General features: G+C 38.3%; 1 protein-coding gene and 1 long non-coding RNA gene across 2 annotated transcripts in view; both read right to left on the bottom strand.

Annotated features, from left to right (window-relative positions):
* LOC127872589 (breakpoint cluster region protein-like) overlaps nucleotides 1-26,085 on the bottom strand; it is a 96,813-nt gene that overhangs the window by 50,987 nt on the left and 19,741 nt on the right. The window contains exons 2-4 of the mRNA XM_052415916.1: nucleotides 15,897-16,018; nucleotides 15,005-15,160; nucleotides 6,804-6,995 (exon numbers count right to left, since the gene is read on the bottom strand). Of these exons, the coding sequence (XP_052271876.1) occupies nucleotides 6,804-6,995; nucleotides 15,005-15,160; nucleotides 15,897-15,908 (360 nt within the window). The 5' untranslated portion in view covers nucleotides 15,909-16,018. The remainder of the gene's footprint in view (nucleotides 1-6,803; nucleotides 6,996-15,004; nucleotides 15,161-15,896; nucleotides 16,019-26,085) is intronic.
* On the bottom strand, nucleotides 837-2,281 carry LOC127871436 (uncharacterized). Its single transcript, XR_008045337.1, has 3 exons — nucleotides 2,192-2,281; nucleotides 1,777-1,855; nucleotides 837-857 (listed from the first exon to the last, which is right to left on the bottom strand). It is a non-coding gene; the product is annotated as an uncharacterized LOC127871436 (long non-coding RNA).

The following is a 26,085-nucleotide window of genomic DNA, read 5'->3' as shown; positions in this document are numbered from 1 at the left end:
CATAGCACTTAGTCTAAAAGATTGCCCTCCTTCTTGAAAAATCGTCAACAATTTTCTACATTTTAATTGACTAAATCATGCTGTTTCCACTGAGGTTTATTTGATGTCAATATAAAGTTATTCTGTATGTTCATTTTTTTAATATTATCAATAGCCTATGAAACACGTTATTTGTGTCTGTATTAGCTATTTATGCACAATACCATTTAAATAACTTGGGACAATTACTTTCATAAAAAGAGGACAAGCCAAAGTAGATTTAAGAGTTCAAATAAAATGTTCAGATATTGCTGTCAATTGATCTATTTTGTGAATTAATGCAACACGTTATCTTAAAGCCACTGCTATCAAACACCGAAGCATCATATGAAGCATTCTGCAATCTTTACACAGCATCAATCAACCATGAAGAAGAGTTAATGTTTTACTTAAGACAATTTTTCAAGATATAACTGATAGCTGAATTTGCTTAAGCATTAAAGAATAGAAGCTTGATTACACAGTGCTCATGGTGTCAATTATTGGTAGTTAATGTTATTATTGCATGTACATACAATAATCATTATTTTATGTCAAAGATGATAAGCAGTACACTAGTTCAATCTGTTATGGTATTCCTCAGCTTTATTATCAAATTTATTATGAGGTGATGAATCATAAAACTGCATTTACATTTACCTCATGTTGGCATCAATGACAGCCGCTCAGTAATGTTAATAAACCCTTTCCTGCACACGTCAGCTTCTTCAGATTCAGCTGGTTTTATAATTAGAATTACAGTTCCGTCTACTGCTCCAACTACATTTGGCAGCCAACATTTCTGCTTCAAAAGCATAAAAGCTGGTTCTTGTGGAAATCTGAAAATATCAATACAATTTTATTCAACTTAGTATAACAATTGGAAATAAGACAAAGGCTGTTTGTAAAACATGCATGCCCCCCATATGGGCTGTCGGTTGTAGTGGCAGCCATTGTGTGAATATGTTTTTTGGCCCTGTGACCTTTGACCTAGTGACCTGAAATCAATAGGGATCATCTGCGAGTCATGATCAATGTACCTATGAAGTTTTAGGATCCTAGGCGTTAGCTTTCTTGAGTTATCATCCGGAAACCATTTTTCTATTTCGGGTCACTGTGACCTTGACATTTGAGCTAGTGACCTGAAAATCAATAGGGGTCATCTGCAAGTCATGATCAATGTACCTATGAAGTTCCATGATCCTAACCTAAGCGTTCTTGAGTTATCATCCGGAAACCATCTGGTGGACGGACAAACATACGGACGGACGGACCAACATGTGCAAAACAATATACCCCCTCTTCTTCGAAGGGAGGCATAATAAATATAATGAAATGGACATTTACCCATTTTGTTTATACAACAAAAGATTATTCTAAATATTAAAGCTCTAACATGGAAGTCTATTCAAAATCTTTTAGTATTAGCCGAGGTAAAGATCTAAAATCTGGGGGCCTCGGGTCCCCAGACCACCGTTAGTGTCGAGGCCTGAATATCGTAGTTAAGTATTGTTCAATAAATTTTGTTGAAGGTCACAATATACTAAAAGATTTCCTTAACAAATTCAAAGTAAAAGCAATAATTTTAACAAAAAATAAAGTCAAACTTTTGCATGTAGAGACCCCCATAACCATACCTTTTCTTATAGAGCATTCCAAGACGAATTGATTTAAACAATAAAAAAACATAGATCATGTGGTATGTAAAAAAGAACTCCACGCGAATTAACGGTCACTGTTTTATGGCCATATTTTTACCGGTTTTATATCTCCAGTTGATGGTTTCCTGCCAACGCCTTTTGGTAAACGGCCTTTCTGGTACTATACTGTATCCAACCTAAAGCAAAACAGTTAATTTCTAGAATGCAGCAATGTTTTCCTTACCACATGCACACAGACATGTTCAATAATAAAGTCATGGCAAGTGTCCATAAAGAGAATTGTGTCTTCAAATAAAAGGCGATTTCGTTTTTAGAGGGTATAGCATTGAACACCAAAAGTAAATAGTATACTGATACCTGAAGTATTACACGTTCAACACTACAACAGTCATAAGCGGGTGGGGTAAATCAGTCTTCATTTATTTACATCGATTAATACACGCTGGCAATTATCGAATGAGTAAACATAAATAATGTATTAAGAAACACCAGAATTTTAGAAAAAAACTTACTTATTATCGTAAGATTTCATGTATACAGTATTAAAACATTTATCGTTAAAATGTTTTGCTAAAGCCAAGGCATGTGTTGTCAAATGCTCTGTCAACAAAGGGGAACTACTCTATACGTTTTGGGGTTAAAGACCCGTTAAATTCTACGTATTTGCCATTTAAAAATCAATGCAATTTAGCAATGATAAAGGTGTCAAACAAAGGTTTCTTTGCCCTATTTACTATCAAAACTGACAGCACATATTGCATCGGCAATGAACGACGAGTCGGTGCATCCAATTCATAAATCAGCAATCCAACAATGAAATATATAAATAGTTTCCGGGTGAAATCGATATGTATCGCTTACTTTTTCTTAAGGGTTGCTGCTTACCTCAAAAACGCGTTAAATCGGCTAATATCCTCGTAAACGCTGAGTGCGTTCATCAAAAGCGGCCATGTTTGAGTACTGCTTTACAACTTGAGACAGGTTGAACGCTTGCTCAAATAGTTGTGCTCAAACTCAAAGATGAGTTAGACTCAGTAGTCAAAAACGTTTCGTGATCACCAATTTGAGCAAGGTGTTTAAACTCATCTCAACAATTGAGCAAAATCTCAAAGTTGAGTCAAAATATCGACTTAAGTATGTTCGTGATACTAGGCCCTTGCTAAAGGACATAACAACAAAATCAAGGTATTGACCTTATCGCGATGGTCCTCGGATGTTTCGCCCCCAAGACGTTTCCGCCCTGGTCGTTTCGCACCTGGTCGTTTCGCCCCCATATTAGGTGCGAAACGACCAGGGACTAGGTGTTGAGTAGTTTAATTGGTAACCATTATATAATCATCAAAGAAAGTACCCTGAATCAATAATGTAAGTATATTAGTGGAACACTAGGTGTTGAGTAGTTTAATTGGTGACCATTATAATCAATAATGTAAGTATATCACGCATTAATCCGACAAAGGGTAGGTGATAAAAGCAATTAGCCACCATAAGTATATATATTAATGTAAAATGAATGATCGAGACCTTTGTTTTAGATGTATTTATTTTAATAGACGCTATGCAGTAATTAAACAATAATTCCTTCGTTTCACAGGTATTTCTCTTGAGGAATACAAAGCCACTGTGACGTCAGGATGCGAGCTTGACTTCGTCTGCAGTCCTTGTTCTAAAAAAGAACAGACACATAGATCAGAGGCCGATATTGATGTCGCCAAATATTAATATTCTACGTAATTTATATATACAGTGAACAAACAATAACATACATTATACATTTTCATAGATATTTGTCAGTGTTTTTGCGACTTTTTAATAGTTCCTTATATACATTTCAGGATATCACCATCGTCTGAACTCGAGAGCTGGTCACCGCGGTCTGTCATTTTACAGATTAGTACCTGTGCTGCTCAGTGAGTGCCAGCATGCACAGCGGCACGCAACCCTGATAGCATCCGGCAGCAATGACGGCACAAATAGAGGCCGTCAGTACAGACACCTCTCCCAAAAAGTCAATGATTTATTTGAAAAATACTCTGCGGGAGAACTTACGACCACTCACTACCTGCGTGCTTGCGGAAAACTATACGGACCGCCAGACATGGAGTGATGTACGCTGTCGAACTCACCTACCTGCGTGCCTGCGGAAAACTACTGAAATATCGAATGTGTTCAAATAGACCCTACGGACATTTCTTCGTGTTGTCATGTTTATGAACTTCATAAACTATATAAATAAAGAATGCTTTCATTGTCGTTTTATGTAACTAAACTACTAAAAAATGTTAATTAAGTGACACAAGTTGCATTAAAATGTCAGAAAAAAACATGAAATATATATTAAAACATGTAATTATAACATAAATAATACTTGAAAAATATGCATTTTTAATTCATATTGTCACATTAATTCAGATGCTGTTTAAAGTCTTGTTTTCTTTTCAAGGCAGACACAGGAGCAGAAAATTAAACATTAATGTTACTTAAAAACATATAACATTAAATTTTAAGTTAGCTGTAGAGTAATACAAGCCTTTTTTTTTTAAGAAATACTTTTGAAGCTTTATTGTGTTAATATGAAATTTTATCTTCATGTAGAGAACAAAACTATATCTCTCAGTGACTAACACAATCAAATTGGTCATAGTGACTGCTCATTGTGTTTCGAAGTTACATGATTACATGTTCATATACTGACTCTACGGACTTTTCTTTGTGTTGCTTATACGCTGTTGTGTTTATGTAGTTCATAAAATTTATAAATAAAGAATGCTTTCATTGTCGTTTCATGTAACTAAACTACTGAAATATCGTATGTGTTCTTCATGTTTTTTTACACTGTTATTCTACGTTATTGTATGTCAAATGAATAAATAGGTCAGAAAAAAATATCTGTTTTTAGTTTTTTGTTACTACTCTAGAGTCTAGACTATAAGTTTAGTCATTGACGTGATAAATATCCTCTTATTAAAATTATATAATGGTCATCAATTAAACTACTCAACAACTATTGTTCCGCTAGTATGGGGGCGAAACGACCAGGTGCGAAACGACCAGGGCGGAAACGTCTTGGGGGCGAAATAACTAGGGTGCGAAAAGACTTGGGCGCGAAACGTCTGTAAATCATCGCGATGACGTCACAAAAGGGGCAGTCCCTTAGCGACGGTGAAAACAATGCCTTAGATACGGTCGATTTACTACGCTGATTGAGCACCTCTGCTGATATTTCGTCAATTGCATTCCTATTGGGAAGTCGATAGGTAATAAAATGTCCTGCAATTGGTGTTTACGATGTCTTTTGACTATTATGATGGGTTAGATTGCACTTCGAAAGCCCGATATGATCAGAAAATAAAACTAATTGGACTTGATGAATGTCCGTACAAATTGCAAGCTGGATGTTGGAAAAATGACTCGACCAAGTGGCCGATGATCGAGTACGGCGACATTCATGATTAACTTTCTCACTGAGACACCGGGTAAATTTGTTTATTCTGTAATAATGGGAGTATCCTTGTAGATGTTGATGTAATGAGTATTGTCGTTCTTTTCAGGGTTCATTCATCTTCGAACATTATAATTATATTTCTACTATGTCAATTTATCATGCTAATGTGAAGCTGTAAAATACGTAGGGACATCTGGTACATGACTTACTGAAAGCCTTAGTTGTGTTGATTGTAATGAGTACGAGTGACAAATATTAAAATTAACACACATATATCTGTATAAATATTTGTTTTTCAAATATTATTTACCCCCGTTGGTGTCAAACGTAATTTCTTTTTTTATGATGCCGATCGTTTATTGTCGTAACATAAAATCTTAATACGGAATGACGTCTTTTTAATTAACTGATACTCGCTAAATACGTTACTTGTTTTTTTACGTAAATTTTATAATTATTAAATACTTTAATAAATTAATCGGGCTAGTATCTTTCCGGTGTAAATTTCTGATGATCTAAATTGAACATGACTTTATATTTGACCATATGTCACATATCTTATTTAAGCAACTGTTAAGTACATCGGCGTTAATTATTCATCCAAATGACTGCTTAATACTACCAGAAAGAGGAGACATGGTGGCATCTATCGTGTTAAATGACACGTACTGTCTGGACCACCCAGTGTGGTTTATGACACCTTTTTGTCAATTAAGTTTGGACAATATTTGATCAAAACGAGATAATCGGATTATGCAAAACAAAGGGGCAATTAAACACCAGAATACAAAAGCTTACACGATTTTAAGACTGATGCAAACAATCAAATGAAAAATATTGCATTTAATTTAATTAAATGTTTATTTAAGGTGTCAACGTGTTTTATAAAGCAACTGTATATTCAATTATTTCGGCATTACAAATTTGGCTTAAATGACTGCTCAGTATGACAAGAGATGACATAGAGGTATCATAAATTGTGTTTAATGACCACATGTGGTTTATGCAGAGCCCCAAGTATAGGTCCCCAGCTGCTTTATGACACCGTGTTTTCTTCGTCTGGACAGTATCCGATCATAACGAGATAATCGGTTTGTGATGAAGAAAGGGGCATTCAAATACCTAACATGCGGAAACAAAAAGTGTCGAAATTGGTGTGAATTAAATAAAAACAATAACATTGATCATGATAAGTTGTTTAATACGTTACAGGGTAATAAGGTAACAAATATAGAGGTTCAAATCAGCTATATGTTGCATATATTTAAAATTTATTGGTTGTTTGTTTTCATCTTTATTTGTGTTCGTTCATTAAATTAAATTTATTATGAAAGAATTTCTATTTCTGGGTATTTTTATTCTAAGAAATGGTCGCGAAGATGTGCCTTAACTTAAGAAAATTGCGAGCAGTGTTAAATATGTCAATGCAAATAAAATGGCGACAGCGCTTTTGTTTTCACCGTCGTCAAGGGGCATGTAACTCTAAGTGACGCAAGTGCCCGGATGTTGCGATAAGGTCAATTTAATCACATTTATAAAAAAAAAACTCATAAATTATTAACAATACCTGTGTAATTTCAGAGCAGAGAAAGCAAACATGTTTACTCATTATTCACATGAGTACACCTAACATTCAGAGAATAGCCTTGAGCAATTGCCGTGACAACCAAGTTACCCACCAATTTTTTGACAGCCTCAGCTATCTGCTGGTCATCTGACCAGTTCTTGACCTTGGCCTCCAGCTCACTCACGAAGGTCTTGTGGATCGTGTAGAACTCATCCATCTTGTAAAATATCGTGGTGACATCCTCAGGATCAATGAGGTGACTAGGTTTTAGCACTATTGACAAGTTTTGCAAAAAAAATATTTCCTGAAAAAAAAATATTCACATGAAAATGCTTCTGAGACAATGCCTCCAAAAAAGATAGATCAAGTCAAACATGATTTGGTACACTAACATTTTGTCAATGAAATTTGAAATGGACAAGACAAAGAATTGTTGTTCATTATCATGTACATAAAAAGCTCTTGTTTTCCATCCACTATTAACAAGAAATGTGTTGGTCTTTTGTGAAATATTGTTTAATTGACATACAACTTTAAAGTAATGACAGTATTTAACACATTTTTAGCATCAGTAAAAAAAATGTAATCTATGGCATGCAGGTATGACTTCTCACTCACCTTGACCAGCTGGTCTATGACATGCAGGTATGACTTCTCACTCACCTTGAACAGCTGGTCTATGACATGCAGGTATGACTTCTCACTCACCTTGACCACCTGATCTATGACATACAGGTATGACATCTCACTCACCTAGACCAGCTGATCTATGACATGCAGGTATGACTTCTCACTCACCTTGACCACCTGGTCTATGACATTCAGGTATGCCATCTAACTCACCTTGACCACCTGGTCTATGACATGCAAGTATGATTTCTCACACAACTTGACCAGCTGGTCTATGACATGCAGGTATGACTTCTCACTCACCTTGACCAGCTGGTCTATGACATCCATGTATGACATCTCACTCACCTTAACCAGCTGGTCTATGACATACAGGTATAACTTCTCACTCACCTTAACCAGCTGGTCTATGAGATGCAGGTATGACTTCTCACTCACCTTGACCAGCTGGTCTATGACATGCAGGTATGACTTCTCACTCACCTTGACCAGCTGGTCTATGACATGCAGGTATGACTTCTCACTCACCTTGACCAGCTGGTCTATGACATGCAGGTATGAAATCTCACTCACATTGACCAGCTGGTCTATAACATGCAGGTATGACTCCTCACTCACCTTGACCAGCTGGTCTATGACATGCAGGTATGACTTCTCACTCACCTTGACCAGCTGGTCTATTACATGCAGGTATGACTTCTCACTCACCTTGACCAGCTGGTCTATTACATGCAGGTATGACTTCACACTCACCTTGACCACCTGGTCTATGACATGCAGGTATGACTTCTCACTTACCTTGACCAGCTGGTCTATTACATGCAGGTATGACTCCTCACTCACCTTGACCAGCTGGTCTATGACATGCAGGTATGACTTCTCACTCACCTTGACCAGCTGGTCTATGACATGCAGGTATGACTTCTCACTCACCTTAACCAGCTGATCTATGACATGCAGGTATGACTTCTCACTCACATTGACCAGCTGATCTATGACATGCAGGTATGACTTCTCATTTACCTTGACCAGCTGATCTTTGACATGCAGGTATGACTTCTCACTCACCTTGACAAGCTGGTCTATGACATGCAGGTATGCAATTTCCCTCACCTTGATCAGCTGATCTATGACATGCAGGTATGACTTCTCACTCACCTTGACCACCTGATCTATGACATGCAGATATGACTTTTCACATACCTTGAGCAGCTGGCCTATGACATGCAGGTATGACTTCTCACTCAGCTTGACCAGCTGGGCTATTACAAGCAGGTATGACTTCTCACTCACCTTGACCAAATGGTCTATGACATGCTGGTATGACTTCTCACTCACCTTGACCAAATGGTCTATGACATGCAGGTATGACTTCTCACTCACCTTAACCAGCTGGTCTATGACATGCAAGTATGACTTCTCGCTCACCTTAACCAGCTGGTCTATGACATACAGGTATGACTTCTCACTCACCTTGACCAGCTGGTCTATGACATGCAGGTATGACTTCTCACTCACCTTAAGCAGCTGGTCTATGACATGCATGTATGACTTCTCGCTCACCGTAACCAGCTGGTCTATGATATGCAGGTATGACTTCTTACTCACCTTGACCAGCTGGTCTATGACATGCAGGTATGACATCTCACTCACCTTGACCGGCTGGTCTATGACATGCAGGTATAACTTGTCACTCACCTTGACAACCTGGTCTATGACATGCAGGTATGACTTCTCACTCACCTTGACCACCTGGTCTATGACATGCAGGAATGACTTCTCACACACCTTGAGCAGCTGGCCTATGACATGCAGGTATGACTTCTCACTCAACTTGACAAGCTGGTCTATGACATGCATGTATGACATCTCACTCACCTTGACCAGCTGGTCTATGACATGCAGGTATGACTTCTCACTCACCTTGACCAGCTGATCTATGAGATGCAGGTATGACTTCTCACTCACCTTAACCAGCTGATCTATGAGATGCAGGTATGACTTCTCACTCACCTTAACCAGCTGGTCTATGACATGCAGGTATGACTTCTCACTCACCTTGACCAGCTGGTCTATGACATGCAGGTATGACTTCTCACTCACCTTGACCACCTGGTCTATGACATGCAGGTATGACATCTCACTCACCTTAACCAGCTGGTCTATGACATACAGGTATGACTTCTCACTCACCTTAACAAGCTGGTCTATGCGATGCAGGTATGACTTCTCACTCACCTTGACCAGCTGGTCTATGACATGCAGGTATGACTTCTCACTCATCTTGACCAGCTGGTCTATGACACGCAGGTATAACATCTCACTCACCTTGACCAGCTGGTCTATGACATGCAGGTATGACTTCTCACTCACCTTAACCAGCTGGTCTATGGCATGCTGGTATGACTTCTCACTCATCTTGACCAGCATGTCTAGGAGATGCAAGTATGACTTCTCACTCATCTTGACCAGCTTGTCTAGGAGATGCAGGTATGACTTCTCACTCACCTTGACCAGCTGGTCTATGAGATGCAGGTATGACTCCTCACTTACCTTGACCAGCTGGTCTATGACATGCAGGTATGACTTCTCACTCACCTTGACCAGCTGGTCTATGACATGCAGGTATGACTTCTAACTCACCTTGACCAGCTGATCTATGACATGCAGGTATGACTTCTCACTCACCTTGACCAGCTGATCTATGACATGCAGGTATGACTTCTCACTCAACTTGACCAGCTGGTCTATGACATGCAGGTATGACTTCTCACTCACCTTGACCAGCTGGTCTATGACATGCATGTATGACTTCTCACTCACCTTAACCAGCTGGACTATGACATACAGGTATGACTTCTCACTCACCTTAACCAGCTGGTCTATGAGATGCAGGTATGACTTCTCACTCACCTTGACCAGCTGGTCTATGACATGCAGGTATGACTTCTCACTCACCTTGACCAGCTGGTCTATGACATGCAGGTATGACTTCTCACTCACCTTGACCAGCTGGTATATGACATGCAGGTATGAAATCTCACTCACCTTGACCAGCTGGTCTATAACATGCAGGTATGACTCCTCACTCACCTTGACCAGCTGGTCTATGACATGCAGGTATGACTTCTCACTCACCTTGACCAGCTGGTCTATTACATGCAGGTATGACTTCTCACTCACCTTGACCTGCTGGTCTATTACATGCAGGTATGACTTCTCATTCACCTTGACCAGATGGTCTATGACATGCAGGTATGACTTCTCACTCACCTTGACAAGCTGGTCTATGACATGCATGTATGACATCTCACTCACCTTGACCAGCTGGTCTATGACATGCAGGTATGACTTCTCACTCACCTTGACCAGCTGATCTATGAGATGCAGGTATGACTTCTCACTCACCTTAACCAGCTGATCTATGACATGCAGGTATGACTTCTCACTCAACTTGACCAGCTGGTCTATGACATGCAGGTATGACTTCTCACTCACCTTGACCAGCTGATCTATGAGATGCAGGTATGACTTCTCACTAACCTTAACCAGCTGATCTATGAGATGCAGGTATGACTTCTCACTCACCTTAACCACCTGGTCTATGACATGCAGGTATGACTTCTCACTCACCTTGACCAGCTGGTCTATGACATGCAGGTATTACTTCTCACTCACCTTGACCACCTGGTCTATGACATGCAGGTATGACATCTCACTCACCTTAACCAGCTGGTCTATGACATACAGGTATGACTTCTCACTCACCTTAACAAGCTGGTATATGCGATGCAGGTATGACTTCTCACTCACCTTTACCAGCTGGTCTATGACATACAGGTATGACTTCTCACTCACCTTAACCAGCTGGTATATGAGATGCAGGTATGACTTCTCACTCACCTTGACCAGCTGGTCTATGACATGCAGGTATGACTTCTCACTCACCTTGACCAGCTGGTCTATGACATGCAGGTATGACTTCTCACTCACCTTGACCAGCTGGTCTATAAAATGCAGGTATGAAATCTCACTCACCTTGACCAGCTGGTCTATAACATGCAGGTATGACTCCTCACTCACCTTGACCATCTGGTCTATGACATGCAGGTATGACTTCTCACTCACCTTGACCAGCTGGTCTATTACATGCAGGTATGACTTCTCACTCACCTTGACCAGCTGGTCTATTACATGCAGGTATGACTTCTCACTCACCTTGACCAGATGGTCTATGACATGCAGGTATGACTTCTCACTCACCTTGACCAGCTGATCTATGAGATGCAGGTATGACTTCTCACTCACCTTAACCAGCTGATCTATGACATGCAGGTATGACTTCTCACTCACCTTGAACACCTGATCTATGACATGCAGGTATGACTTCTCACACACCTTGAGCAGCTGGCCTATGACATGCAGGTATGACTTCTCACTCACCTTGACCAGCTGGTCTATTACAAGCAGGTATAACTTCTCACTTACCTTGACCAGCTGGTCTATGACATGCAGGTATGACTTCTCACTCACCTTGACCAGCTGGTCTATGACATGCAGGTATGACTTCTCACTCACCTTAACCAGCTGGTCTATGAGATGCAGGTATGACTCCTCACTCACCTTGACCAGCTGGTCTATGACATGCAGGTATGACTTCTCACTCACCTTGACAAGCTGGTCTATGACATGCAGGTATGACTTCTCACTCACCTTAACCAGCTGATCTATGACATGCAGGTATGACTTCTCACTCACCTTGACCAGCTGATCTATGACATGCAGGAATGACTTCTCACTCAACTTGACCAGCTGGTGTATGACATGCAGGTATGACTTCTCACTCTCCTTGACCAGCTGGTCTATGACATGCATGTATGACTTCTCACTCACCTTTACCAGCTGGTCTATGACATACAGGTATGACTTCTCACTCACCTTAACCAGCTGGTCTATGAGATGCAGGTATGACTTCTCACTCACCTTGACCAGCTGGTCTATGACATGCAGGTATGACTTCTCACTCACCTTGACCAGCTGGTCTATGACATGCAGGTATGACTTCTCACTCACCTTGACCAGCTGGTCTATAAAATGCAGGTATGAAATCTCACTCACCTTGACCAGTTGGTCTATAACATGCAGGTATGACTCCTCACTCACCTTGACCATCTGGTCTATGACATGCAGGTATGACTTCTCACTCACCTTGACCAGCTGGTCTATTACATGCAGGTATGACTTCTCACTCACCTTGACCAGCTGGTCTATTACATGCAGGTATGACTTCTCACTCACCTTGACCAGATGGTCTATGACATGCAGGTATGACTTCTCACTCACCTTGACCAGCTGATCTATGAGATGCAGGTATGACTTCTCACTCACCTTAACCAGCTGATCTATGACATGCAGGTATGACTTCTCACTCACCTTGAACACCTGATCTATGACATGCAGGTATGACTTCTCACACACCTTGAGCAGCTGGCCTATGACATGCAGGTATGACTTCTCACTCACCTTGACCAGCTGGTCTATTACAAGCAGGTATGACTTCTCACTTACCTTGACCAGCTGGTCTATGACATGCAGGTATGACTTCTCACTCACCTTGACCAGCTGGTCTATGACATGCAGGTATGACTTCTCACTCACCTTAACCAGCTGGTCTATGACATGCAGGTATGACTTCTCGCTCACCATAACCAGCTGGTCTATGACATGCAGGTATGACTTCTCACTCACCTTGACCAGCTGGTCTATGACATGCAGGTATGACTTCTCACTCACCTTGAGCAGCTGGTCTATGACATGCATGTATGACTTCTCGCTCACCGTAACCAGTTGGTCTATGATATGCAGGTATGACTTCTTACTCACCTTGACCAGCTGGTCTATGACATGCAGGTATGACATCTCACTCACCTTGACCAGCTGGTCTATGACATGCAGGTATGACTTGTCACTCACCTTGACAACCTGGTCTATGAAATGAAGGTATGACTTCTCACTCACCTTGACCACCTGGTCTATGACATACAGGAATGACTTCTCACACACCTTGAGCAGCTGGCCTATGACATGCAGGTATGACTTCTCACTCACCTTGACAAGCTGGTCTATGACATGCATGTATGACATCTCACTCACCTTGACCAGCTGGTCTATGACATGCAGGTATGACTTCTCACTCACCTATACCAGCTGATCTATGAGATGCAGGTATGACTTCTCACTCACCTTAACCAGCTGATCTATGAGATGCAGGTATGACTTCTCACTCACCTTAACCACCTGGTCTATGACATGCAGGTATGACTTCTCACTCACCTTGACCAGCTGGTCTATGACATGCAGGTATTACTTCTCACTCACCTTGACCACCTGGTCTATGACATGCAGGTATGACATCTCACTCACCTTAACCAGCTGGTCTATGACATACAGGTATGACTTCTCACTCACCTTAACAAGCTGGTCTATGCGATGCAGGTATGACTTCTCACTCACCTTGACCAGCTTTTCTATGACATGCAGGTATGACTTCTCACTCATCTTGACCAATTGGTCTATGACACGCAGGTAAAACATCTCACTCACCTTGACCAGCTGGTCTATGACATGCAGGTATGACTTCTCACTCACCTTAACCAGCTGGTCTATGGCATGCAGGTATGACTTCTCACTCATCTTGACCAGCATGTCTAGGAGATGCAAGTATGACTTCTCACTCATCTTGACCAGCTTGTCTAGGAGATGCAGGTATGACTTCTCACTCACCTTGACCAGCTGGTCTATGAGATGCAGGTATGACTCCTCACTCACCTTGACCAGCTGGTCTATGACATGCAGGTATGACTTCTCACTCACCTTGACCAGCTGGTCTATGACATGCAGGTATGACTTCTCACTCACCTTAACCAGCTGATCTATGACATGCAGGTATGACTTCTCACTCACCTTGACCAGCTGATCTATGACATGCAGGTATGACTTCTCACTCAACTTGACCAGCTGGTCTATGACATGCAGGTATGACTTCTCACTCAACTTGACCAGCTGGTCTATGACATGCATGTATGACTTCTCACTCACCTTAACCAGCTGGTCTATGACATTCAGGTATGACTTCTCAATCACCTTAACCAGCTGGTCTATGAGATGAAGGTATGACTTCTCACATACCTTGACCAGCTGGTCTATGACATGCAGGTATGACTTCTCACTCACCTTGACCAGCTGGTCTATGACATGCAGGTATGACTTCTCACTCACCTTGACCAGCTGGTCTATGACATGCAGGTATGAAATCTCACTCACCTTGACCAGCTGGTCTATAAAATGCAGGTATGACTCCTCACTCACCTTGACCAGCTGGTCTATTACATGCAGGTATGACTTCTCACTCACCTTGACCAGCTGGTCTATTACATGCAGGTATGACTTCTCAATCACCTTGACCAGATGGTCTATGACATGCAGGTATGACTTCTCACTCACCTTGACCAGCTGGTCTATGACATGCAGGTATGACATCTCACTCACGTTTACCAGCTGGTCTATGACATGCAGGTATGCCTTCTCACTCATCTTGACCAGCTGGTCTATGACATGCAGGCATGACTTGTCATTCACCTTGACCAGTTGATATATGAGATGCAGGTATGAATTCTCACTCACATTAACAAGCTGGTCTATGACATGCAGGTATGACTTCTCACTCTCCAGGATTCCTTTCACCACCAGGTGCCGCATCCTTAGTTGAGCTGAGCCATACTGCAGACCTGTATCAGGCTTAAATGTCTTCTCTAACTCATCTTGCTCACCTTTCTCATCCTGAAAAATGTGAATTGAGAGGGCTTTTAAATATACTAAATTGAAGTTTAAAAGGAAATACTGTCATAACCTTATAACAGTCACAGTTTCTTCTTTTTAATTCAGCTGTCTGAATTTATGATCATTCATCTGAGACAATAAACAATTTGTTCATTTTCTTCCAGTGATCTTCACAAACAAAAAATTAAATTGTTTGTTGTAATGGTTTCTTATAAAATTGATTATTTAGAACTTTTTTTTAAATATAGAAATATTGAGTTTTCGGTTCAGTGACTTTACATTTTGATATTTAATTGAATACTATTATTCATAGTAAACTCTGAAACCTTGTCAACCATCTGATAAATTGATTTAATATTAAATCAACATTAAATTTCTCTATATCCCAAGGGCTGGCTGCGAAACAAATAATCTGCCAAACATTTGGAAAAAAAACGAGCCCTGGCAATCAAAAATGGGTCTTCTGCCATATGCGGCAAGTGAAGTGCCAGACCAGCTTCCACCTCTGGGCAGTCTTGTCCAAGGTACCCTGTCCCCTTTTGAGACCACAAAACCTTGTGAGACACTAATGAACAAAGTGAAGATCCTGACCAGACTGGACCTGCTGGTATGTAGCTACAGTGGTGAAATATATCGCCAGATCTACTTTCACATGAGAAAGGTCATACAATAATTTCACATTCAACCCTCTATGATCTCTTCACAGAGCATCATAAAGGGGAGGGTGTCTACTTACATTGTCGTCCATGCTGAAGTAGGTTTCGGACCTAGGCTCCTCACAAATAGGGGAGTCCAAGTAGCCATCGATGCTGTCACTGCGATGCAGGAACACCTGGTCTCCGTCCACTGTCACGCAGGCTGAAATATTGCATATATGATTTTATATTTTATTTGTTATTGTTAATATTAACAGTATTTCAATCTGCAAAGTGGGTTCTGTAACACCCAGTGGTCTTTTGAATTTACAAGCTGTCACTGGGCCATATGGTTGCCATGGACAACACTGTGAAACACTGTAAATAGGTGTAAGTGAGACAAAATTAAGTTTGTCAATATAATATTTATTGAAAATTTAAGTCTATGTGACATCATATTTATGGACATGATTACAGCAGAAATAAGATGCTGTGTTCATTAATCACAGATGCCCCCAGCCTAAGGAAGCCTTGTAAGTATTGATTGATTGGCCCATTTGAATATGTCTGAATATGTTCTGATTGATCGGCTCAGTTGAATATGTCTGAATATGTTCTGATTTATTGGCTCAGTTGAATATGTCTGAATATGTTCTGATTGATTGGTTCAGTTGAATATTTCTGAATATGTTCTGATTGATTGGCTCAGTTGAATATGTCTGAATATGTTCTGATTGATTGGCTCAGTTGAATATGTCTGAATATGTTCTGATTGTTTGGCTCATTTAAATATGTCTGAATATGTTCTAAGTGATTGGCTCAGTTGAATATGTCTGAATATGTTCTGATTGATTGGCTCAGTTGAATATGTCTGAATATGTTCTGATTGATTGGCTCAGTTTAATATGTCTGAATATGTTCTGATTGATTGGCTCAGTTGAATATGTCTGAATATGTTCTGATTGTTTGGCTCATTTGAATATGACTGAATATGTTCTTAGTGATTGGCTCAGCTGCATATGTCTGAATATGTTCAGATTGATTGGCTCATTAATGAATACGTCTGAATATGTTCTGATTGATTGGCTCATTTGAATAAGTCTGATTATGTTTTGATTGATTGGCTCATGTAAATAGATCTGAATATGTTTTGATTGATTGGTTCATTTGAATATTTTTAAATATTTTCTGTTTGATTGGTTCATTTGAAGATGTCTGAATATGTTCTGATTGATTGGCTCATATGAGTAAGTCTGAATAAGTTCTGATTAATTGGCTCAAATGAATACACTGTAACTCCAATATAGCGCGGTCAATGGGGTCCAAGCCGCGAAACAGCATTATAACGGATCCGCGTTATAGGTTTTGAGCTCATTTACTGCAGGGCGCTATAAAAAAAACAGGTATAGAATAGCCTACAATATAGGTCATGTATATTGCCATGCTGTGTTGACGCAAAAACATGCATATAAACCGAATCGTATCGATAACAGTATACATACCGCTTTTCTTATGTGCACATTTATCCGATAATCCAATAAAATTGCAACATCACTTAAAAAATAATAATCTTGAACATTAATGACGATATATGTTTAAGAAATTCGTAAACACAACCGTACGCATATATGCCATTTTCAGAAGTGTTAAGAGTACAGTGCATTATGGGGCAGAGCTTTCAATGGACGAGCGACTTTAAATTTAGATTGAATGCAATACGACTCATGTACAAAAAATTGTTTTATTGCGTCATAGTGAAACTCTGTTAACAATTACCGGTACACTGCGTTCGCATGTAAATAAATCGTCTGCATTATTTAATTTCTTATACACGAACTGAAAGATTAAATGACATAATAATAGAATGAATAAAGCAATCAACATGTGATTGCCGCCATCTTTGAATTGTCTGAAAATACATGAAGTTGCATAATACGGATTTGAATCAGAAATCAAATGGAAGGTTGGGGAAAAAATGGGATCCAAGCACCCTCCGCGTTATTTTGGATTCAGCGTTATAACGAAGCGCGTTATATTGGAGTTACAGTGTATTGCTGAATATTTTCTGATTGATTGGCTCATATGAATATGTCTGAATTTGTTCTGAAAGTCATGGATTGGCTCATTTGAAAATGTCCAAAGGAAGAGCAATGTCATGTTAAAAAATAAAGTCAAACCAGGTCAACCAACAGTAAGTCTAATTGATATTAAGGGATTGGTAAATTCTGGTAAACCAACAGTTTTGACATTCTGATTTAGTGATAGCCAAACACAAGGTAAATGTGAGGGTCACAATGAGGTGAGGTGATATGGGTGTGTTCATAGTATTCTTTGAAACACATGCAATTGTTAAAGCTTTGTAAAAAGCAGTAGTGAAAAGAGTAAGAGTCATTTTGGAACAACCAAGAATTTGGACCTTCAGAATTATTCGAAGCCCAAAATAGGGTCGATGTAGAGCTAACAACAAGGTCAGTGGTAGTGTGCAATCTTTGTAGGAAGCATAATTGATGTGTAAGAAATATGTCGTTTGGGGTTAACCTCGTACGAACAGTAGACCCTTGGGTAAGAAGAAGCGGTCCGTATCTGCAATAAATAAGGACTATGTATATTTTGTTTAATCATGGACAATTGTGCATGTACAAGTTAAAAGTCTATTAATGGAGCTACTAATTATACCTATAAGGTAAAGACTCAAAATGGTGATGAAATTTTACATGTTGTCAAACTATAATCAGTATGGGCTGGATTTACACCAGAAATATCTCATACCTGTTGTAAGTATCATATTTGACACTTTGAAGGTTTACATGTATCTTATGAAAACACTCTGAAACTATTAACAAGAAAATTGAAAACAACTTGTATCAAGTAGATCTCATTAAAACTCGATTAACCTTATGTTACCTTTTAAGTACAAGAATGAACTGAAAATAATGACCACTGAATTTGTGATGATAAAAAAACACTTGCTTGGTTTGAAATTTCCACCAGTAATAAATATTGTGAATGTTAAAAACGATGTTTGCAAAGTTTTTCCTTTTTGAATAGTTGTAGACTTGAGCCTTTTGCAAAAATAATATTGCTTAATTGCTGAATGTAGCTAAAATCAAGTAAGAAGCCGAGATATTGATTCTTTATTATAAACCCACATTACACGCATGTACAGCAATTGAACCACAATATTTTCCATTTGTACTGTCGTACCAATGTGTGTCAATACCCAAGCTTTCACAATCATTTCAAAACAAAGTTTGATAAGCAATCTTATAAACCAAACTTGATTGAACATCTGTACATGAAAGCTCTGAGTGGTTGATAAATACGTACTTATTATTAGTAACACTAAATTGTATTGTTGAATTCTATTCCGAATCAAATTTTCAAGAAACATTAATTTGCCTCTTTAAACAGAAAACATAAATTCACCTCTTATAAAAATGAATTATAAATGTTACACTGAATTTATGATCTCAACAATTGAGTTCAACTTGAAAAGTTTGGGACATGGATATCCTAAAATGCATTATATTTATTAAAAGCTTGTTCTTAATATTATTAAGAAAAATGACAATTTAAAAACACAGTTTGTCATATATTCAAAAAAGAATGTATGCATTATATTTTTAATAAGCTAAGTAATACTCCTGACAATAAAGATCAATACTGAAATATATTCAAAACAAGATGTGTTTGTGAAACATTATATCCCCCCATATATTTGACATTTGACTTTGAAGGATAACCTTTACCTTGACCTTTCACCACTCAAAATGTGCAGATCTATGAAGTACACATGCATGCCAAATATCAAGTTGCTATCTTCAATATTGCAAACGTATATATTAAATAAGCGATTTTGACCCATATATTTGACCTTTGGCCTTGAAGGATGACATTGACTTTTTTACCACTCAAAATGTTCAACTCCATGAAATACACATGCATGCCAAATATGAAGTTGCTATCTTCAATATTGCAAAAGTTATGACAAATGTTAAAGTGTGACGCAAACCAACATACAAACCAACAGACGGGGCAAAATCAATATGTCCCCCGCTATAGTGGTGGGGGACATAAACAAAATTCAAATCAGACGGATCTTAACGCCTTCGTATCGCTGTTCATTTAAAAAATACGAAAAAACTCCCATATGATAAAAGCATTTAAACTGCCATTCAAAGTAAAAAATCTGCCTAGTGCATTTGTAGTACCTTGGCTTCTAGTGGTCCCAGGTTCGTACCACAGGACACGCATGCTATTTTATCTTTTCCACGTTAGTATAATTTTCGTCATTTACTCAGTTTTTCAGTAAATTCATTTCATTACTTTTTTAAGAGAACGAAAGTCAGTAAACAAGGCCCTTTATTAATGTGTTGCTGTACTTTTTTCCCCTGACAAGGGACAAATAATATCGAAATTGAGTGACATAGGCTCCATTTGAACCGAAATAAAATACAATTATATTTCATTATAGTTTGATTGCAAAACAGGCAAATTGTCAACCTATAGTACATTTTATAGCTGATTGTTCTATTCCTCAAATCTTGTCTTAAATTTTTTCTATATATATATCAGCACCGAATCACAGAAAAGCACTCGATTTCTCTCTATATATACATGAAAGTAAGCTATAAAGGCCATTTTTAATGGATTGAAAAGATGTATATATGTATTTAGTCGATAACGACTTCAATAATTATTGATTTAAATTTAAATATAAAGCACAATAACAATTTTACGCCACCTAAAAGCACTCCCGCGTAAGGACAGAATCACCGAAAATCACTCAAATATTCTATATATACATAAAAGAAAGCTATAAGAGCCGATTTTGATGGATTGAAAAGATGTATATATGTATTTAGTCAATGTTGACTTCGTTAAATATTGATTTAGGTTTAAATAAAGAGCACAACAGTATTTTTTGGCCACCGAAAAGCACTTTTTTGACTGTAATGCGGCTCGAAGTCTATAAAAAGAGGGTGTCCTGAAGAGTTGACTAAATTTCAGCAAGTAATATTAAACCAAGCGCGTAAACTTAAAAAGGATATATCCTTATTTCCGTTCTCAATTTAAAAATTCAAAACATTTTTAGTTGATGATGTTATGCACGTTAAATAAATATATCAGTTCTTCTTTTCAACCTGATGCCTGTTGTCTGCTACTGTTTCTTATCATAATTGTATATATAACAATACACAATCAGCGGCCGAGCGCCGTTTGTTTAAAAAAAAATAAACTGCTATTTTATGAATATATCAAGCACGTACACTTAACAAAATAAATACGATATTTCTTTATTTAAAGTAGAATTTTGCAAAAGTAAAGCGCTTTATACATAACAATGTTTCTTTCTGGTTGAGTAAATAAACAAAATAAAACAATATATAACATATAATATTTGTACATATTTTATAAAAAGAACTATAATGATACACTTGATGTTTTAAAATTTTGTTAAGTGCGCGTGCCATTGAACGTCGAGTTAAGCGACAGGTGCGAATTAAATTACACATAATTAAAAACTGATACTATTCTGTCAGCTTGATTTATGTATCATGTTTCATCGCGACAATATGTTCATTGTTTCATTAAATTGTGTTTAAAATTTAAACGATTGAAATTATGTCAGAAAATCAGCTTTTCGCATTAAATGACATTTAACATAACGCCAGCAGACCCGAATGAATACATGTCATTTACTCCAATCAGGTAAAGAACAAATACAATAATAAAACAGGGGAAGTCTACACTGTGTATTAGCAACCTGCTGTGGTGATCACTATCTTATCAGCTCAATACACAGGAACCTGGCTACTGTACTGGAAACATTGGATTTACAGCCAAAATAACTGATTTCATTTATTGCTTAAGTGTTGTGTACTTTAACAATAAACAACGAGAATTGATCCACATTACCGTTGCACATTTTTATTAAATTAATTAATTTACTGAATTTACAGAATTAAAGACGGCGCTAATAAAGTGTGAAGGTGGAAATTAAGAAATAAGATCCATTTTCGCATGACACTGGCAGTATAGCATGAAGTCTTATATAAATAAGACACATTTAAGACATGGATAAAATATAAATAAGACACAATTGAATCTTTCATTTCTTCAAAACATTAGCACGTAGTCACATATAAATAAGATACATTAAAGACCAGAATACAGTATAAATAAGACACATGTGCATCTTTCATATCTAAAAAACAACATGTGATTCTGAAGCAATACATTTGGTTTAAACAATATTTATTTGGCTATTCATATACAGCATGTAAGCAATATGATACAATACAAACATACTAGCAACATTCGACGAAATATGCTTAACAAAAAGGATTGCAAAGTATAAATTGACAGAATTGAGAATAAAGCTTGAAGCTGATGCTAAGTCTCTTTTCTGTCCTTTGGTGGTGCTGCTGATAAGGTGTAAAAAATGGAGCATATGACTACGATGTAAATAATGTCGAAACAATGAATAGCGAATAATATAAGCATTTATAAGTATACAGTATCGAAATGAAAAAAGGATAGGGGAAATAATACAAAAGCGTAAGATGATGATGTAGATAGCGAACGAAAGATATTACGTTTGTATACATCAGCATTATTAATTTGTAATAAAGAATGAGATAAAAGTCACAGAGTTATCGCGACTTTAGAAAGTTACGATAATAAAAGAAACAGTTGCGGGTCGGGGCATCATTAGCAGGATGAGGTCTGTTCGTGATGTGTGGAAGAGAAGAAGTTGTAAAGTTATGGGTTGAAAACTGGAAATATTGTCAAATAGGATTGCTCTTTTATCATTATAAATTGGGCAAATGTAGAAAAAGTTGTATGTGTCTTTAATCCCTCCACATTGACAATATGGACTTTCCGAAATGTTTTTCGCAGTACAAATGTCCATTTAAGTTGCTGCAATGCATTCGCAGACGTGCATGAAGAACATTCAGCGTCCGCTCGCCATCGTAGTAATGCATGGTGATTTTTTGTTTGTCTTTGTTTAGATGTGCTTTGAAGGTAGAAATACATTTATTACTGACACTACCTATTCTAAAAGTCGGCGGATGTATATCCAATTTTGGGCAATAATACCTCATAACAAACAAAACGTAGTATAAATATGCATGAAATATAACCATACTAATTAAATCCGTTTACACACAACGGAAACGCAATTTTACATGTAAATGGAGAGAAATTGAGTGCTTTTCGGTCTTCACATGAAGTGCTTTTCGGTTGGTATATTGCCGATATATACCATTTTAGTCCTTCAGCCAAGTACCCAAAATTGAGGTGGGGTGTACCAGTAAGGGGGGCAAAACTACACCTATATATCTTGGAAGATGCATGTCAGTAGCATATGAAAAAGGTTGATAACAGTCTACCACAATCGGACCTCCGGAAAGTTGTTTTTTTCAAGATGGCCGCCAAGACCTATTAATGATCATAACTATGTTACTATCCAATCAAATTTGATGAATTTGGTGTCTATACCTAGATTTCAAGGGCCAAAAAACACATAATGATCATCAGACAGAGTTTAAGTTTAATATAGTACACACATATTCAACATGCCGTCGAAAATTGCCGCCAAGATGGCCGCCAAAACCTATTTATGATCATAACTATGTAACTATCACCTTAAATTTGATGAATTTGGTGTCTATACCCAGGTTTTAGGGGGCAAAGAACACATTAATATTATCAGACAAAGTGTAAGTTAATTATGTTACACAGAAATTTAACATGGCGTCCAAAATGGCCGCCAAGATGGCCGCAAAGATGGTCGCCAAAACCTATAAAATGATCATAACTTTGTTAATATCCACTCAAATTTGACGATTTTGGTGTCTATACATAGGCTTTAGGGGGCAAAGAACACATTAAGATCATCAGACATTGTTTTAGTTTATTTTATTACACACAAATCCAACACAGCGTCCAGAATGGCCGCCAAGATGGCCGCCGAAACATATTAATGATTATAAAATATAACTATGTAACTATCCACTCAAATTTGATGAATTTGGTATATATAAACAGGTTTCAGAGAGCAAACAACACATATATATCACATTCATATCATCAGACAAAATGTAAGCTAATTATGTTACACAGAAATCAAACACGGCGTCCAAAATGGCCGCCAAGATGGCCGCAAAAACATATTAATGATTATAAAATATAACTATGTAACTATCCACTCAAATTTGATGAATTTGGTGTATATGAACAGGTTTCAGAGAGCATCAACACATTAATATCACATTTATATCATCAGACAAAAAATGTAAGCTAATTATGTTACACAGAAATCCAACACGGCGTCCAAAATGGCCATCAACACAATACGAAGGACCACAAGTCCGTCCATAACTTGTTACTCAAACGTTATGGTTGTTATGTAAAATACCATAGTTTAGGAGACCAGAAACATTTTAATCGAATTGAGGTTATCACTAAGGAGTTGAATAATCATAAAATCCAATTTACGACATTTGGAAGAGAGAATGAACCAGCACATGACTTCATGATAGGACCAGGTTTTATTAACTTCTGTAGACTTGATTTTTTACCGTTGATGAAAATCATTGAAGATTAATTACAGCCTGAATAAGCACGAGTTCTTTCAAAATGTTAATATTATACACTTTGCGTTCCTTTGACTATTTATTTACATAAAAGCGGAAGAAGATGGTCTTATTGTCCCTTTCGGAGTAATGCAGGATCAAGATGAGCAAATCTGTATCCTCGCCCACCAACGTTGTGGTGCAACGACGGGATCGTTATACTGTATTTAAAAATTTGAACGTCTGCATCCCCTAAAGACAGAACAACATAGCATCCCATTTTAGTCAGAGTTGTGCTGATCAGAGCAATCTTATCATACCGGCCTTGTTTCTGTCACGAGACAAAAAGTCTTCCTTTTTTACATGAGCATTCTGTTTCTTTGCTGAAACTCACAATATGATTCACGTTACCGGTGCGTTTTGTCTTTGTTACAATCACCGTCTTCGTAGCCATCAAACCCCACTGTCGCTTGTCCGTAATGCCTTTCACTGAATCAACATAAGACTCGGCTATTGCGTTATATGAGTCGCCATTCTCAATGGTTAACGATGCAGCAAAGTGCCACCATCATGCATCTGTTTCATGAATACAGTTCATCACAGCCTCACAAGTTGTGTCTACAGCATACTATCAAATTGCCTGAGCGATCTGAGGCTTATCTGCTGTACAAAGTATGTTCTTGGCTTCAAAGAAGGCAGCAGGATGGGAGCTCAGTTCATAAGACAATACGACTGCAAGGGAAGGATCTCCATATTTTGAAACCACCAGAAAACGCTGGAACAGAAGAGCAGGATCAAAAGCACTGTCAGAAGCGATCTTAACAGCCAAGCTATTTCAAAGAGACTTGGTTCTGTATTTTCTCGTGAATTTATGAGCTAAGATCGACTTTCCTATGATATCTCTTATGATCGTTTTCCAAACCGCCTCAATTGCATTTACATTCACATGTGACCCAGCCACTATCCCATTGACCATGTTACTGAGAGTAGAGTCAGCTGTGTATGGTTTTCAGGTTGTAATCTGTATCTGAATTTTCTCTAGATCACAAGAATCCCCTTTGATGTACGCTTCAATTGAGTCTTTGTGTTGTGTACTTGTAGAATAGGTCAGGTCTGTGAAATCCTGCATCGCACTGTTGTGCTCGGATGTTGCAGATAGGGTCCAAGGGGTTTGCATTTCCTCGGTCATTCCACTGCCGCGAGTTAGACCACATGTGCTCTATAAAAACATCATCAATGTTTGCTCAATAACAAGATCAAGTCCTAGCCCAGCCTAGCACTGATGGCTCCTACAAACAACGTGAAAACCAATACCGAACTTTCGATAAACGTCCGGGTGCGTTTCTTCTAGGTTGCTTATTTGCTGCAGATATATGTAGTAATACGCAGATTGCAGGTATTGTATCCAGAAGCAACAAAGATGGATAGCAAATTGGGCACTGCCTAATGCATCAACCAACACCCAGTACGATATGCTTTAATCAACACCTTTGAATTGTTAATCATAAGCTAATAATTCAGCCATACTATGCTTGTCTTTGAGGTCTGGGCAATTTCATGTTTCTTCTTCTCTGTAGCCCTCTCGAGTTTGATCAAAATCGCATAACATATCATCTGCTAGCGTCGTTTTTCCCCTCAAAAGGGAAGAGTACAAATCCTTGGCATGATCCAGCAGCATCTGAACGTCTGGATCTTCCTGGGTCATTTT

The sequence above is a fragment of the Dreissena polymorpha genome, chromosome 3, assembly GCF_020536995.1.
Source record: "Dreissena polymorpha isolate Duluth1 chromosome 3, UMN_Dpol_1.0, whole genome shotgun sequence".
NCBI lineage: Eukaryota > Metazoa > Mollusca > Bivalvia > Myida > Dreissenidae > Dreissena > Dreissena polymorpha.
Note: the sequence above shows the minus strand (reverse complement) of the source record. Positions and strands in the feature narration are given on the sequence as shown.